At 35.0% G+C, this 18,585-nt stretch overlaps 1 protein-coding gene across 3 annotated transcripts in view; it reads right to left on the reverse strand.

Moving 5' to 3' along the window:
* Positions 1 to 18,585, reverse strand: part of LOC128991818 (uncharacterized) — a 39,535-nt gene that overhangs the window by 17,792 nt on the left and 3,158 nt on the right. For all 3 annotated transcript variants that reach the window (XM_054415019.1, XM_054415018.1, XM_054415017.1), the window contains exons 2-14: positions 17,631 to 17,828; positions 17,031 to 17,228; positions 16,624 to 16,753; positions 15,107 to 15,272; positions 14,316 to 14,490; positions 13,998 to 14,178; positions 11,694 to 11,797; positions 10,091 to 10,276; positions 7,533 to 7,744; positions 6,180 to 6,318; positions 5,178 to 5,417; positions 4,680 to 4,790; positions 3,509 to 3,742 (exon numbers count right to left, since the gene is read on the reverse strand). In XM_054415019.1, the coding sequence (XP_054270994.1) occupies positions 3,509 to 3,742; positions 4,680 to 4,790; positions 5,178 to 5,417; positions 6,180 to 6,318; positions 7,533 to 7,744; positions 10,091 to 10,276; positions 11,694 to 11,797; positions 13,998 to 14,178; positions 14,316 to 14,490; positions 15,107 to 15,272; positions 16,624 to 16,753; positions 17,031 to 17,228; positions 17,631 to 17,813 (2,259 nt within the window). In that variant the 5' untranslated portion in view covers positions 17,814 to 17,828. The remainder of the gene's footprint in view (positions 1 to 3,508; positions 3,743 to 4,679; positions 4,791 to 5,177; positions 5,418 to 6,179; positions 6,319 to 7,532; positions 7,745 to 10,090; positions 10,277 to 11,693; positions 11,798 to 13,997; positions 14,179 to 14,315; positions 14,491 to 15,106; positions 15,273 to 16,623; positions 16,754 to 17,030; positions 17,229 to 17,630; positions 17,829 to 18,585) is intronic.

Here is an 18,585-nt window from a genome sequence, read left to right on the forward strand (position 1 = left end):
TGCCTTTTTCAACGGAACTCTCCTGACTTAGCTCCATGAAAATACTATAAACTGCTGTCTGGATTTAGTAATGTTCGTATTAATGAAGGTTTGCTGTACTGAGTGAGGTGAATGTTAAAAATGAAAATACTTGTTTATCTGAGGCGAATTTAGGGGTATACTGGGGTAGGAAAATTCTAACATAAGGTTTTTCCTACGCAAAAACAATAGTAGTTTTCATCACAAGGAGCGAAAGAGGCTCTTTTTGGTACGCAATCGTACTATTTTCATCATACTGTGGAAATAACATTTTAATCTTTACAAAATTAGAACACATAATTTGAGGTTAAACAAAGTCGTCATCATTGTTTACATGTCTCCTGTTTACAAACATAACTTTTGAATATTGTGTGATTAGCAGCATTTCCATAATGTATTTTTGTGTTACTATTATTAAATTGGACTTTTCCAACGTGTCTTGTGTTTTTGTCCATAATGACTAATACAATTTTACAACTAACTAATACGAACAGAAAAAATGTACCATATGTTTGTTCTGATTTTGAAGTTACTAAAGTTACCCAAAAATGATGATTTTGCAGACAATTTAGAGCACTAAAAACAGCTGTTTTCCTATGTAACCTAAGTATGACCTATGTTTTCCTAAGTATGATGAAAAACTTTATTCCATTTTTGTGTGGATAAAACTTAACATCGATTGTACCTAAAAATTCAAGGTGAGTTATTCAATATAGTATTATCATAGACAAATAGAATAAATATAGACTGTCAAGGGAAGGTTCAGGCGCACACCGCTGCAGCGTCTGCTGGAAGCATACGGCTCCTGCGCTCCTCGCCTAGCGGTTTTCGCCAGAACCTATGCTAACCGCAGCACTGCTGGCGGTCTATATTTATTCTATTTGTCTATGGTATTATTAAGTGATTCTTTAAATCAAATGACGTTACCCAAAAATGATGATTTTGCAGACGATTTAGAGCACTAAAAACAGCTGTTTTCTGGACAGTACAGTTATATATGTAAAATATGACAGAGAATATTTTTAATTGTTTTTTTCTCTGATATTGCTTCAAGATCTTCATTTAAATTTGTCTTTTTTCTAACTTGTTTGAATTGGTAATTTTCTCTCAATTGTGCTGTTCTTGTTGTATTTTGTTGTAACTTTTTACTTTTAGTTTTTATAACTCATTGATTGACCATGCATCTGTTCACCATTGCCTTTGTAATAAGGAATGTTTTATGCAATAAAGTACTTATGACGTATGGTTTTGTTTTTCGTCTTTAAAATATAAAATTAAAATCTACAATTATTTGTTTAATATGAGAGAAGTTTATTACTATTTATAGTTGTTAACTATTAACAAAAGAGGGTCAGAAGGACATACTATATTTAACTTAGTAGTGCATCTATTATAACCCCAAACAAAAAATAAAAATTAGTGGAAAAATCTCACTAGAAAATTAACTTAGATAAATGAGAGAGAAATGGATAATAATTTTTCTCAACAAAGCACATGGTTATGTCCAAAAATAAGCTTCATCTTATCACCAAGAGGTAAAATTTCGTCAAGCAATGTAAAGAATAGCTTCATAAATTCATCACTGATGTAAGTTAGTGCATACCAAGGTAATTCCATATACATTATAAGGGAAAACATGTGCTTTGTATAAAGAAAAACTATACAAATAAGACAAAAAGTACAAAGTTTCAATTTATTTAACACAAGAATACATTTTACAATATACTATATGTTTAGTGTGAATAAAACTGTATTGATAAAACACAAGTTTTCCCAAACAATATACATGGAACAAAGACATTTAAAGAAAATACTTTGTCTTAAAAGCACATTTGTTACTTTTAAGGTCGTGTAACAAACCAAACCGTTAACAACTGTTCTTCAACAAAAAAAGTGTTTAAAAACTAATGTAACGACTATAAATGTTATGTGTAAAACTAATGAAGAGAATTAAAAAGTTTGAGAACAATAACACAACAAGATCTTATTTGCTGATATTAATAGCAGCATAATTAATTTAATAAACAACGTAAAAAATGCTATTTTAACAAAAATATTAACAACTTTAATTTTGTTAATAAAATTTGAAGTAGGCTAAATTTGTTTAGAATGTAGATTACACATTCTTTCAACAAGTCTAAAATTAAAAAGTGATTAGCTCTGTAATGACACTTGTCCATATCAATCTAAATATGTACATTGGATGTATTTACTCGGTAGTTGATTAGAAATTAACAGTCTAACTAGAATAAAAAAATTTTTGTAAAAATATTTCTCTTGCCTTTAAGTCAATTAATATCATATACTTCGAAATACTTCTACAGTAGACCCCTTCTTAACCAACCTTGCGTTAAACGATAAATAAATTATCCAAACCCCCTTGTAAAATAACAGTTTGTTTTAACCAACTATTTTGAGAGCAGTTCGGTTTGACCGCCACTTAATCCCGGCATATCCGCTCCCACACTTGGTGATGGAAACATTACGCTAAACTCTACAGGATGTTACTAAGAATAAGTTATTCTGTATTTTTATCTTAAATAAGCACAACTAATATTATATTAATTAATAAGAATTAAAATAAAGTTATTAGGTATTAAAATAAGAATTTTTATTGACTCTCGCCTACGACTATAATTTATTTCACTGAAAGTATTTTACCATAACATGTTTTGGGGTTTTTAAGACTTTTCTATCGAGATTAGTGTAGTTTATAGTGTAAATAATACATGCACAACTTCAAAATAATGATTATATTATATAACTCCAATTGAAGAGCACCTAATTTTTTTTTAGTTTTTAGGAATTACCTGTTTTAACCGACTTTTTTTATCCGAACTAGGTCCAGTCCCATTAGGATTGGTGAAGAGGGGGTCTACTGTACAGGATTAATTTCGTAGAACTTTCCTAAACCTTAGATCCATTACTGTGCCTTACTTCTTTTTGCTCTAACATGTCTAATTATTGCTAATACATCAACTTGTGAATCTTTCTCTTTAATTACTTCTGTAGGATTTGTGTGTGATGTAAAACCATTGCGTAGAGGAAGTTCAGAAACTGAATCAACAGAAGACTTACTCTCTAGAATACTATTTTCTGACTCAGATCTGTTTGCAGTTTCACTACTTAAACCATTAGTGGTATGTGGCGGAGGAGAAGTTTCAAGCGAATTAACAGAGCAACATGTACCATTTAAACCCTCACTGCTTGATTTCTTGGGCACAAAAAAAGGATTTCCCTTCCGACTCTCTTTTATTTTGGCCAAAATACTTTTAATATCCCTTGAATCTGAAGATTCTTGAGCGTTTTGCTTAGATTCAGCTACTATCGGTTCAGTCGTAGCGGGACTTGGGTTTTTATCAGGTTCGCTTTGACTAGGACATTCCAAGGAGTAGTGATGGGATAAAATATCTATACTTTTGTCGCGTTTTTTTAAAAGACACTTGACAATTCGTTTGAAAAAAGTTGGACATTTTGTAGAAACATTTACCGAGCTAGGTAGAAGCGCTATCGAGGGGTCATCTCCTGGAAGTAAAGTTGATCCACTCGCTATTGAAGAGATGTCTTCTGGTAATGACGCATTTCCACTCGGCAGAAGGGTAGGTAGTGTGCTGTTTTCTTCAGGGGATACATCACTGAATAGAATATTATTCGTGGATAAGATGTTTGGATCACTTTCTAAGATTGGGTTAGTCTCAGGCTCCAGTTTTTGGGGTGGACTTTCCTGTTAACAAAAAATACCATTAGACATGAAATGTTCTCTTTCTTATTTTCTTTGACTATATACATAGCTCTTCCATTTCCATTAGACTGCTGTAGTTATTTTTAGAATAAAAAAGGATGAACTTTAATTGAGCCCCCAACAGAGAAGGATGTTTTCATTAACTGATTTCAGTGATATCTATAACACCATCTTTTCACCGAGCCAATCTAAAATGACAAAAATTGTAGGTAGGTGCTCCCTCCATGTCATACCATAGAATGTTTAGGGTACCGGTTCTTTAGTATTTAAAGCCTAAGATCATTTCCAAAAATTATTTTAGAATATAATTTGAATTTTGGATTTTAATAAATAACAAAGTTGATTTTAATAATATATAATAGGCTAAGTAAATACCCTTCTATAAAACCTACTTGTTTCTATAATTTCTATAAGTGCCAAAAAAATGCAAAAACTCGTTCCCAAGCACTTAATTTTTAAAAATCCACCGGTTTAGATAGCATATAGCTAAGGGCACCAAATGGTCCCAGTCCGGGCCTGGTAGTAATTGAAGTACAGCAGTTCATATTATCAGTTTGTTGCAGTAGTTGTTAGGGAGAAAGTTGTAAATGGCTCTTAATTAATTAGTGCTGCAAATACATAAAATATATGTTTAATCGTTGACTTGACACAATTCATGTATCAATGTACTGTTTGAATAAAGGATTTTTATTTTATTTCATTAGTATGTGTTTAAACCCTCTGAGTTGGTCAGGGCAGTGAGACTAGTTGGCTTAACATCCGCTACAGTACTTGTTACAGCAGTGTACAGTCTGCCACACAGAATAGCACACAGTTTGTGGTATTTGACAATAAATAAGGATTAGATACCACAGGTCAAACAACCGATTGCCTAGTTGAGACTACTGTATAGGAATTAAATAATAAACAAACTACACACCTCAGGCGGGATGGGACTGACCAGCCCTGTCCTTATCAGATGATCGTTGAGTACTATTTCCCCTTTAGGATTTTCAGTGTCAAAGAGGATTATCTCGAACTGTACTTTTGTCTGAAAAAACACAATCAACAGTTTTATTGATTTAAAAAACAGTAGATTAATTTATTTAGGTATTAAAATTTCTTAATATTAATGTACAAACTAAACGTCAGTAATTTGCTGTGATTGCAGGATAAAATCACGTGATCACGGATAGCATGGCGTCCTCTAATACAAGGCTGCGACGAGACAAACATGGCCACACCACAGTCCCACTACTGAAATAGCGTTTGCACTGATTCAAAATGGAGATTCTGAGCTATGTAAGTGTTTAAGCGTATATTATCCCACTTGGGGATAGGCAATTTATCAGTCTTACCATTCTTAAAAACCCCCATACTACAACAAACAAGTATTACATCAAGCAGATTTGTCATGCTTTAAAAAAATGCAATTTACCTGTTTGTGAAGAAACCTTTCAGTGACTTGGTACACATGTGCTATCAGTCTTTTGTTTGTGACCATATCCAAAAACTCGTCATTGACTTTTCTTGTAAATTTGGTTTCATTATTCTTTGGCTTCACACCGATGAGCTTGCCGCAAATTGCTTGCGCCGGTAGTTGTGCAAAGTCTTTGGTCAAGAAACGAAGGTGAGAGCACTCTTTGGTGGCTGGTGTTCCGTAGTCAATGTACTCAATCTGAAAGTTTGAGAGGTGCTATTTTTGTATATACTAGTGGAAATCGTGCAATTCCTTAAACTAAATTAATTCTAATAAAAAATGTAGTTTTTTACGCTGGTGTTTTTGCCAGACTTATATTACACTATTAAATATTTTCTTTGAGATTTTTAGCTGCTTTTAAAACTGATGGCGAGGCCAAAAACCTGCTTAGGTTCGAGTGACTAACTAGGTAAGGTATAAAAACAGGTATTAAAAACACTATGTCATCTAATAGATGTTAAGAAATGGAATTTTTTTGAAAAAGTGATAGAGCTCAGATAGCTTAGTTTGAGACAAATCAGAGTCCAGAGGCTAAACAATATGCAAATAAAAGATCCCAAAACCATTTTGTAATTTGTTATTTATATTTTCATCAGCCCTAGACTCTTTATTCCTTAGTTAAGTTCGTTAAACTTGAAACCTTTAGAAAAGTCCTTGCCAGACACTTAGCTTTTTCTATAAAACATAACTTAGGTTTAAATAGTGATTTTGTTGGTTTGAAAAAAAAAATAGTAGAGTCAACCTTTTCAAGGTACAAAGTCTTTTACAAAACTTGTTACACTTTCTTGATGTCCATTTAAAAGTTCAATTTCTTTAACTATGGTTGTACACAAAATGTTTTTGTACCTAGTTAAAAAACTACACCGTACCCTTGAACAAGATTAGTTATGGCTTAGGTTTTGAAGGTAAAATACAACTATTACAAAGAAATAAAAGCAGAATCTAAAGAGCAAAACATACCGCAGCAATACCGTTACCCTTGACTTCCACTACTTTTGCTCGATGCCAGAACTCGCAATACTTCACGGCACAATAGAGGTCTTTTCTTATGTATGGTATTGGTATTTTATACTTATCCTCTTCCCTTTGGTACAAAAAACTGTAACAATACAACGGTCAAAGTGATTAAAAATTGGTCAGCGAGTTGTAAAAATTAATAAAACAAATTAAGAAACAAAAACTAAAACAAATCATTTATTGTTTCGAAATGTATTTTGTCAAATTCTAACCAAGAGAACCTCTAATTATCCTTGTTGGCATTACTGTAAATGAATTCAGGCAATGTCAATCAGCTGTTGGTTTTTAAAGAGGACAGTTGTAACCAATCAGGCTCCTGTGTTTTTTAAGTAAAACGTTTCAAACAAGCAGGCTCCTGTGTTTTTTTTTTGTTTTTTTTTTAAGTGAACAATTTCAACCAATCAGGTTTCGGTGTTTTTTTGTTTTTTATTTTAAGTGAACAGTTTCAATCAATCAGGTTCCTGTGCGTGTGTTTTTTTTTTTTTTTGTAAGTAAAACGTTTCAACCAAGGAGGGTCCTGTGTTTTTTTGTTTTTTTAAGTGAAACGTTTCAACCAAGCAGGCTCTTCTTGTGTCTTTTTAAGTCAACAATTTCATTCAATCAAGTGAACAGTATTATCCATTTAGAGTTTCTCCCAGCACGATTTGCTCCAAAATCACCTCCATGAAATTTATATTTTCATGGCGAATGTTCAAAAATGTAGGCCAAAAGGTTAAGTCGAATATATAACATATTAACCTACGAATTTGCACAAATTCCACAATATTACGAGAAAGATATGAAATGCTATAAAATTCAAAGCAAAATAAACAGAACCTGAACCAAACTGTGATTTCCTATCTTATGATTTTTGATTTTTGTTAAAAAACATTCTCTTCAGGCACAATCACAGGGCACAATTTTTACATTTTCTTCTGTAACATTCCTAAACCATGGTGGAAGGAAATAACATAGGTATATAAGGGTGACGTCACCCGGATTGCAAACAGAAAATCACCTGATAACTACTATATACTGTAAGTACATAGTTGTTTTGATTTAATTGTTATTGTTTTTTATAATTTTTTCTAAAGAGTGAAATGGTGTTTGCAATCTGGGTGACGTCAGCATATGACGGGAATAGCACACCTACGTTTTTTCCTTCCATGTTCCTAAACAGCGTTAAAATCAATTCACTTTGTCAATGTTTTGAAAGATATTTTGATTTTGGCCATTGTGCTGGTTCTTGTAAAACTTAATCAAATTTTCGTTATAGATTATAGATGCTAGCGGTACAAATATATTGCAGACACTTACTGTAGGTCATCCATCATGTTTTCTAGACTTTCATAGGAATTGCTTAGCATGAAGTAAAAGTAGGTCGGAGACATAACTTCGCCTATGCGCACTTCTAACTCCATAAGAGGATCGTCAGGCCCAGAGTCCTGGACAGGAGGAAGGGCTTGCATCGGAATCTCCTCACCATATTTGACCACCTCTGAGGGTACCATCCCACTCAGGGACTCCACCTAGACAACACTAACATTACTGACCAAACAAGTGGTTGTGTTGCTAGCCTAGTGGTTAGCATCTCGGACTTCGGTGCGGAAGGGACGGGTTCAATCACCGGCACTCCACAAAACTTTGATGGATTTGGACCGCTGTCTCGTAAAAGTGTTTGAAATGACTTCATAATAAAAATGCCACTGGCGTAGATACGAGAAAAGAAAAGAGGCACACGGGATTTGGCACTGACAAGTAAAGTACAAAGGAAACATTCAACAATAAACACAAGTGGTGTCTAGCACTAGTGCTGGTGACTAGGATGTAATGGTGTAAATACTAATGTTATTTTATAAACATTATTGACTATACATGTTTAACAAAATAAATAAAAGGAATACGTTATCTCAAAAATATAAATGCATAACTTTAAATAGAATAATGATCGGGAATATAGTATTTTACTTGTTCGTTGTTGTTGTACATTGATGAAGAAGGTGTTGGCTCTATTTACCCTTTTTTTGCTTCTATTAAAGAGAATGGGAGTTGTTCTGAGCCTAGTCTAGTAGTCCAGAAGTGACCTAACTCAAGTAGCTAACCTTGCTGTTTCTACACACCACAAGCCTCGCTACATTTCCATTAACCGACCCTGAGATACATTTTAGACTTTTCAATCAATTTAAAACGGTGTTCGCCCATTCAATAGTATTTTAGAGGAAACTGTTCACATTAATTTAGTTACTGTACTTCTTTTATTCGAGTTGTATTTAAAAGCAAGCTATTGTGATTTCGTAACCAAGAAACCTATCCTTTGTTATTATCGAAATTGGTAATTAAATAAGAGAACAGTTGCTATTATTATTTGATACTTAAAGGGCAACACGACGACGGAGTCCAATAATGCCTCCTTCGCCCTCATGTATTACAACGCTCACAGTGGAGGAAGACCCTGTGCCATAGGAATTTTCGCTCAGTGCTGGCCGTTCAGGCCCTACCTTACTCATCAATAGTATATTTATTTGCACGTTTATCTAATGTTCAACTGTCTTCAGTTACCTGTCATTTATTTTATTATTTTTTTGTTACCTTGTATTACCTCAATATATATTTAATACTGTATAAAAATTAGGGATGGACGAGATTGGATTTTTAGTTCGAGACGAGACGAGACGAGATTTTTTATTTCTCATAAAATTTCGAGACGAGATCGAGACGGGATTTCCCTTCTCATACACAACGGGAAATGCACGTTCGGAATTTTTACCTGATTTAGTAACATTGTTAGATGACTGTTTAAATACAAAAATAATGATAATAAGCAAGAATATTTACAATCTTTTATTAAAAAACATCAGCATAACATTTTTTTATTAATCACGCCTAAATTATTAAAAATGCCAACGATTAGGAAGCATAGTGATATCAGTTAGGATAGAGTTCAACTTATCCTAAAATAAAATAAATCATAAAATAAAATATTAATTTGTATAAAATAGTTATTTGTTTTGACTTTTTTTATAGTAATAAAACATTCCTCACACTGCTAACACTTAAGAAAACTTCTCAAATGTTATTAAAATAATTAAAGTAATATTTACATTTGAAGAATTAATTAAATAAGAACGCCTTCGCAAAGGAAACGCAACTACAACACGCTCCTGTATTGCGGGTATTGCATTGACTTTCTGCAGGCGTTTTTAATTTTTTTTTTTTTTTTTTTTTATTCTCGTCTCGATAAAAATCTCGGCCAAAAAGAAATCTCGTCTCGTGTAACGAGATTTAAAATTTCCCGAAAATTTCCCGAAATTTCGAGACTTGACCATCCCTAATAAAAATGTATTTGAATTTTATTTTGGGTAGTCATTTGAGAGAAATACATTTTTATGTCTAGTTTATAAAATTGGATATGTAAGTTGTACACAACGTACCAGAGCAGGAAGTGTATGGTCATACCATAAGTGTGTCTCTGTACCTTAATTTGTTGTGGTTTGGTGGATAAAATATACTGATTAAATTAATTTTTCCCATCTATTCGACGCCACATATTATGCAATCAGAAAAACTTATGGAGTAGGCCTAGTAGCTTGTTTGTGGGGATTTCTACACAAAATGTAAACAAAATAATAAAAATATAGCATACATTTAAAATGTTATCAATTTATTGTAGAATCCACATGACCAATTCCTTCTCAACCAGCCACCTTACGTTTCAAGCAGCTACACTTGTCAGATTAAGTACGGTAATACTTTTATACTTTTCTGGTTATTTAATAACATAGCATATTATATTGAATTCCAAAAACCACACCCTAAAATCTATGACATCCTCTGTAACAAATTCTATGGACAAAGTTACTACTGACAAGACTTACGGTAACAAACAATCTCTCATCTTTTTCAGGCGGCTGTAATGCTTCATATGATATGCGCTCATGCTTTGGTAACAAAAAGTAGTAATCACTACAAGTTTTTACAGACACATGCTTTCTCAAGTGGTTAACAAACTCATTCATCGTCAATCCGAGCAAATCTAGCTTCAATGGTTTGTTGTATTCTTCCTGAAAAACCACAAACACACAATCTTACTTAGAAACAATCACATCTAAATCAAGCTAGCAGAGCAGCAAAAATTATGAACTTGTATAAAAAACTTTAACACCTATACAGTGAATATTATCACTTGTGATCACATGGAACATGATCATTTTCACTTTCTCCTCACTATACATAACATGTGGCGTAAGTATTGTTTTTGTAAAAAATTTTTAGTTTTGAGATTAGGGTGGGAATATCCATTTCGGGATATTTCCAAACCTGGACCCAAAAAAGTAGATTTTGAAGTTGTCTATATGTGTGTGTTGAGGTGTAAAGCGGATTTTGATGATTTCCGTTAAATGGGCACTAATAAAATATGGAATCTCTGGTTTTTAAATATTTAGGAATCATAATTTTTAATACCGGTAGTGATTTTTCCCATAAAACCCCCAAATATAACAGAAAACTTTTTACACAAACATCTCAAACAAATATGATTAATATGTTGTATGTTATGGCCCTTTTAACTCTTAATAAAATGGCTTTACCCTCAACCCTGTAAAAATTATTAAAATTTATTGCAGCTTTTGTGTTTTTTTTTCCTATAAAATATACTAGTAACTCCCACCATTTGCCCATCCTACATGGTTTTGAAAAGCTAAATAGGAGAAATTATGAGTCAGATTGCTGATACCGTTTGTTTGTTCTATGGCAGTGCTATTTATTGAAAAGAAGTGCAATGGTTTTTTCGTTTTTTGGTACAGTAAAACCTTAACTCCACAATTTGTGGACCCAGAGATTGTGGTGTTTGGATGTTGTCAAGTTATCCAGAACATTTAAATTTTTTATGGGCATGATAAATTACGGTAATACATAGGTAACAGACTAATTTTTACGTATCAATTATACTTGCATGAATTTTACGTATTAAGTTAACAATCTTGATAAGAAATTTCAAATATTCAACAATAATTAAAACTAAATATCCTGGGTATCGAGGGGTAAATAACTCAATTTGCCAGTAATGTTGAATAGAGAGCAAGGGCCTAGCCTGATTTAGTAAATCAGCGAATACATAATAAACTTTCTTATCACAACCTTTGGCCATTAATTTGTTCCAAGACATGAGAAAAGGGGTGTGAATTAGATATACAAGGGTTGGACTCAACTGCCTTAAATATAGAGAGAGACCTTTATATTTAATCAATGCACATTTGGTTAACTGTTACAACTTTTGTAATTCAAGTGTAATTGTTGTATTATCTTGTTAGTCATTTCATGATGTGTGTTAGTATAAAATCTTGTTTTTTGTCATTTGCATTTGAAAAATAAGTATTGTATTATCTCCGAAATTATGTAAAAATGGTAGATCCGCGAATAAATAAATAAATGCTGCAATAACATAAATAATAATTCCAATAACATTCCTAATCATCTTACAAGATAGTATTCCAGTAGCTCCGTACTCCTCAATCCACTCCTGTTTTTCTTCAAAAGTTCTTTAACATTAGTGATGATGGAGTCGGGTATGTATTCTTCGCTTTCTATAAAAAAATAATAAATCTTTTTAAAAAAAGCATACAAATGTGTTATATCAAAAACTTTTACACTCTAGTCAAAGAAGATTAACAAGATTATTAGCTTGGTTTTAATAAGGTAATAAGGTCTGAGGAGCGAGATGAAATGTGCGCAACTTTGCTGTGGATAGAAGTAGATATATTGGGCCAGATATCTTAATTAACATCCATAACAACTGCATTTCGCCACAAAGGTATCCATTAAATTTTAAAATAAAGTTTGATTTGATTTAGAAAAATAGAAGTAATCTAGAAACTAGGGATGGACGGGTCTCGAAATTTCGGGAAATTTTCGGGAAAAAAATATTCCCGATTATCGGGACGGGATTACATTTGACACGGGAATTTTTCGGGACGGGATTTGGTCCGATCGTCGGCGATTTTTCCGCTTCGCGAGTGCCGATAACGCCGTTATTGCGAGCGATAGGTCCGCGAACGCAGGAGACGAAGTCATTTCGACGATTACGCCGTGATCGCGGAGTCATAACGACGATCGCGCCGTGACCGCGAGTCATACCGACGATAACCCCGTGACCGCGGAGTCATACCGACGATCGCGCCGTGACCGCGAGTCATACCGACGATTGCGCCGTGACCGCGAGTCATGACGACGATCGCGCCGTGACCGTGGAGTCATACCGACGATAACCCCGTGACCACGAGTCATGACGACGATCGCGCCGTGACCGCGGAGTCCTACCGACGATCGCGCCGTGACCGCGGAGTCCTACCGACGATCGCACCGTGACCGCGAGTCATACCGACGATCGAGCCGTGACCGCGGAGTCCTACCGACGATCGCGCCGTGACCGCGGAGTCCTACCGACGATCGCGCCGTGACCGCGGAGTCATACTGACGATCATGCCGTGACTATGAGTCATACCGACGATAACCCCGTGACCGCGGAGTCATACCGACGATCGCGCCGTGACCGCGAGTCATACCGACGATCGCGCCGTGACCGCGAGTCATGACGACGATCGCGCCGTGACCGTGGAGTCATACCGACGATAACCCCGTGACCGCGGAGTCATACCGACGATCGCGCCGTGATCGCGAGTCATGCTGACGATCGCGCCGTGACCGCGAGTCATACCGACGATCGCGCCGTGACCGCGAGTCATGAAGACGATAACCCCGTGACCGCGGAGTCATACCGACGATCGCGTCGTGACCGCGAGTCATACCGACGATCGCGCCGTGACCGCGAGTCATGACGACGATCGCGCCGTGACCGTGGAGTCATACCGACGATAACCCCGTGACCGCGGAGTCATACCGACGATCGCGCCGTGACCGCGAGTCATGACGACGATCGCGCCGTGACCGTGAGTCATACAGACGATCACCCCGTGACCCGCGAGTCACAAGTTTCTATAGGTACCTGTAAATTGTTACCCATTTTTTGGCTTTTATAGATCAGTGCCACAAATGGTAAAAATTCATTTCGTATGTCTTTTTTGGTAACTGCAATACAGTACTTTCTTTTTATGCACAGAAAAAAATCCCGTCCCGTCCCGTCCCGAAAATCGGGAAGGAAATAAAAATCCCGTCCCGTCCCGTCCCGAACTAAAAATTCAATCCCGTCCATCCCTACTAGAAACGTAACAGAGATGTCATGGCACAACTTCAAATAAATATCCTAACTTAAAGAATGTCCTACCTAAGTTTACTGATTACTGATTTTATTTTTCATCAAAATCTGAACAGAAACTTTTCAACCCTTAACAAACTACACAGCCGGACCCAAATGCAGTGTTCTCAACAATCACTTAACCTTTTCTAATGTTCTTTGATGGGATAGTCATGGGACTTTAAAATTTTGATTCCGACTATACCTAACAACAGGAAAAAATAGCCTGCATTTGTTTGGCATTAATAAATTTCAATTAAATGTTAACACACTTTCAACATATGCTAATGTTAACGTAAACAACATAACGGATCCAAAAAAAGTAAATCCTAATAAATATTCATATGATCAATATTGCTGTATTTGGAATTTACATTTTTCACTCGAATAAAAAAGTCAGGTAGACATTGAGAACCGAAAGGAGCATGTCGTGTAGGTTTTTCTGACACAAGCACAACACATTTGAAAAACAAAACACCATGCTGATAGAACGGAGATAAAATCCAAGTCTAATAAAATCCAATATAATTTACCTGTTATGAGGAATTCTCCTTTGGCGTCAAGACTTTCTTGGGTGACGAATCGAGCATCATAGAGCTTCCAATCATGCGGTCCTTCTCTTCTAAAAGAGAACACTTTAGGCAAGGATGATACCAGTGACAAAATATTTCTGTATCCTAAGTCGTGGAGTTCAAATCGGACTCCAAAGTTTTTCTGGAACAGAAACGGGATTATTTCTGTAAGCGATGAAAAAAACATATTTTGCAATTCAGGACTTTTTCAACTGGCAAAAGAAACATAAAAGTATAAAACCACTTGTACCAGTACTTAAAAATAATCAACTAACTTACATGGTACAACGATGGAAGCTCGGCAGCCCAAATGCCTTCTGAATGACGTTCCAGGATGGATCTGAAGTTGGTGATCATTTTATCACTGATATAACATCTGTCCTCCAAGTATTCATTCTGATCAGTCTTATCGTCGTAACAATCCGTTGCAGCTCCTTCACAAGGTGGTGTGGTTCTGTAATAAGTCAACTCTAGTTAGGTTACAGACACTCAAACATTAGGCTGCTAGCGATGGTCATTTGGATCCGTTTGATTCAGCCTTTGCAGGACAGCTTGGACTATCAGCCTAAGACTGGCACAGATGTTACGAATATTTAGAATATTACAAAAAATGGAAAAGTACGTCAGACTGTAAATAATGATAACAAGTATGTTACTTTCAGTCATGGTCATCAATTATATGCCTCAGATTTTTAAAGATTCGGAAGAAAAGAGACTATAAAATATCTTGCAGGACTACAAAAAAACTGGAAGACAGGTTCACAAACCTTTTATTCATCGAATTGAAGGAAGTATCAGTTAATAAGGCCAGTGTTTTTATTTATAAGATTTTTTATGATGTCTTCCTTTGCATATGCTAGTTTCTACTTTGCTTGTTACATTAATCTGCATTTGCAGACTGTTTTTTATACATTCTTTTTTTTTCATTGTATTTTATTGCAACATGACAAGATCTATAGCACTGCATGTGTCATTAAGATCAATAAAGAATCTGAATCAAATAATTAATATGAAACATGCAGTATATGTCAAAGAACACGTGCACAAACACAAAATTACTCAAAACATACATGGAGGATGTTCCGTTCCTATTGGCATACGCTTGAGTCACTTGTTGGAACATCTCTTCTTCCGAATCTAATTCATCTTCCAACCAATCATCATCCTCATCGTCATCTTCGTACCCTGCTGGGATGCATCCTTCTGTAGCATATGCGGATGTGGTCTGTGGAGCATCTGAAAATCACCAAGGTTATTATTATGTCATTACATTCTTATTCTTAATATTTCCACAGAGAAGTAAAGTAAGGTAAAGATGAAACATTCAATGGTGCACTTAAGTGGTGTCTAGAACAAAGTCTAACTAGGTAACTTTGAGCATCTATCTATCTGTATATTAATAGGCAGGCATGTTTCTTTAAAACATTTTATCTCAGCTCGTGTGCATCACAGGGAAAATCTACGCATACTGTTAGAAAGATATTTTCCTGTAGCTGTGCAGAATGCCTTTATAAATTAAAATAGGCTCAAAAATAAGCACAGAAAATTAATTTAAAATTTTGAAAAAATTTACATGGATCTTATGAGTTGTCATGCTGGTGACGAAACAACAACAAACTTTGAGTAACTAGATGTTTTTTATTTACTTTTGAGCACCTAGATTTTTTTATTTAACTTTGAACACCTAGATTTTTTTTATTTACTTTGAGTACCTAGATTTCTTTTAATTCAACTTCGAGTACATAGGTTTTTAGCGAATTTCCCATATAGGGAATAAGCTATTACCGTAGTACTCATGGTAAGACCTGGACGCGGGACCGATTTTTTTTTTTCATTTTGAGGTCCCTAGAGGCAAAAAACACCATCCGTTCAAATTCATATATATATATATATATATATATATATATATATATATGTGTCCGTCAGCACGATAACTCAAGCAAAAATGATCCGATTTTGATGAAATTTGGTACAAACGTGTAAACGTACGTTTATTCGAACGAGTTCGCGATCCAGCATGATCGGACCATGGGAACGGGGGTTTACGGGGGGTTTTATGGGGTAAAAATAGGTTTTTCCCATTTTTGACCCAAAAAACATAAAATTTAGCAATTTCTTTCCAAACCATTTTGTAGAGCTTAAAAAAACAAATAATTTAGTATATTGAAGCGTTATTATGCGCCTAATGGTTACGGAGAAAATTCCAAAAAATTGTAAATTTAAAATTCCCATGTTATTCTTATGGAGAATAAGTAAACTGTTGTAGTTTGCTTGTTTGTGAACATATTTTGATCAAATTTGGAAAATGTTTTTATTTCTTACTAACTATTCACATTTTACAAAAAAAAAAAAAAAAAAAAAACAGTTTTACCCTCCCTGATGCAGCAAACCTAAGTACTTGTTAAACTAATTCTATTTAAATCAAGAATAAATGTTATATTTTTAAGTAGACATTTCAGTATAAATCCAATCAGTCAAATGGAAATTCGCTTAGTCTGCAGGTTTGCTGCGGCGGGGGTATTTTTTATTTGAAATAAGTATCCTAATAGATGTTAAGGCTTAAAATTTTATATTTCAATGTACCCACCTTGAGTGTAATAAACTTGGTTGCTACGTTCGTCTGCTTGAGAGGATAAGCTTTTGGAGCTGCAAGGTCCATTGTTCGAGGGATACCTTGTGCTATTTGTGTAACTGTTCGAACTGTATGCATTGTTGCTCTGTAACAATAACAGTTGTACAGGATTGTTTTTGATAGAAATAGAAAAAAAAAACTTTAACACACTTATAGAGATGGAAAGGAATTTATATTTATGAAATAAAGAAAACTCAAGTTTGTTTAAAAAAAGCCAGGAAAACAAATAAGAGCCGAAAATGTGGGCAGGCCCTGGAAACTCGACAACCAATTAATTGATTGCCAATTTCTTCGCAAGTTCTAAGAGGATTTCTCTCTATATCATATTCAGGAACTATGTAATGTACAATATCTCAATCTACCTGGTTGGGTCTATATCTTGCAGGGGGGCGTGACGGAGGACGAGACTCTGCCGCACCCCGACGTCTCCTCGTAGGTCTGTCAAATCCTCTCTTCTTGGGCGGCCTCGATACCTGCCTCGACACCAACTGGTCTATGTGTTTGCTCTTGTTAGACACAACCGGGTACACTTCTGGGTTGTAGTCATATCCCGCCTGAACCTGCAATCACAAACTTCTGTTGTCAATACCTATTAATTCTTAACAGCAAACCCGCAGACTTGGCCAATTTCCATTTGCCTGATTGGATTTTTACTCAAATATATTTCTTTTTTTGAGCTCTACATGGTTTGGAGAGAAATTAGTTTTATGTTTTGAAAATGAAAACGGGAAAATCCAGCAATAAAACCTTGATCTCACAGTCTAATCATGCTGGTTGTGTATTCAGGTGTCATTTCTCTTAAGAGACCTGTCTTACAGTAAACTCAAACACTTTGTAGAATTAGTGGTCTGCTATTTTGTGAATGAGCTGGGAAAAAACCAATTCTTTCTGCAGTAAAGGTTGACTGGTTGAGACTAATAAAACTTATCACTAGGGAACACTAAAAAATGTTTTTTACTAACCTGGACAACAGCTGGGATGGATTTCAAAAACTCTACAAAGTTCTTAAATCCAAGTTTTCTGAGGGGGATTTCCCCTTCAAGATGTGCTTCACATTCCTTCAGTAATGCATTTGCTTTTAAGACATTTGGATTTGAAACTAAAATGCCTTTAATTATTAACTTTATCTCTTCAGTGTCTGCCATTTTTTTTTTTAAGATCTGCAAATAAAAACAAAGTAAGCACAGGAGACTAAAAAATAAATCAGAACTTGAAAATAGCTAATAGCTAGAGGTCTACATTATTTTTGTTTCACATTTCTTAAGACAACTAAAAATTCTTTATTTCCCTAGGCAAAGTAAGGGCCACAGCCTAGTCTCTCACTTAACCTGATCAAGTTGAAGGTAGGCCTACCGATAGTCTCTACCAGAGAAATAAGTTGTGTTGTGTTAATGTTGGGATACGCATTTTGATCATGTAGTAAATAAAATGTCAACTGGTCAATACGCTTTGAGGCTAATGTTTCATGTAGGTATGTAGGCTAATATTTTCTCTCTGAAACCAATCTATTTTGCTCCCATGATCAACTCGCATGGCTTAAAGTATTGCTATGGCGGGACTAGTAATAAAAACCTTAAATATCCGAAACAGCAAAAGAGAGATTTGTGAATTATAGATTACTAGGTGAAACCCGTCGAAATCGACGGTTACTTTCAAGGCGTACGCAAATTCATCTGCTGCAATAAATTGAGTGAAATTATACATATTTTGAGCATTTGGCATTGTTTAAAGATTAATAAGTGTAAAAACAATAATGATATTAATTGCGTTAGTTACCAAAATATGGTTGATCATTCAATGAATAAAATATTTCCCATGCTATTAGTATCTTATCTGGTATCTCTTTCTTTGGAAGAACCTTTATACCAGTAGGCCTATTAAAATCGTATTAGTGAAGCTTTTGTAGTTAAACACTTC

Source organism: Macrosteles quadrilineatus, unplaced genomic scaffold (assembly GCF_028750875.1).
Source record: "Macrosteles quadrilineatus isolate MER2022 unplaced genomic scaffold, UCM_ALF_1.0 Scaffold_4__1_contigs__length_99947679, whole genome shotgun sequence".
NCBI lineage: Eukaryota > Metazoa > Arthropoda > Insecta > Hemiptera > Cicadellidae > Macrosteles > Macrosteles quadrilineatus.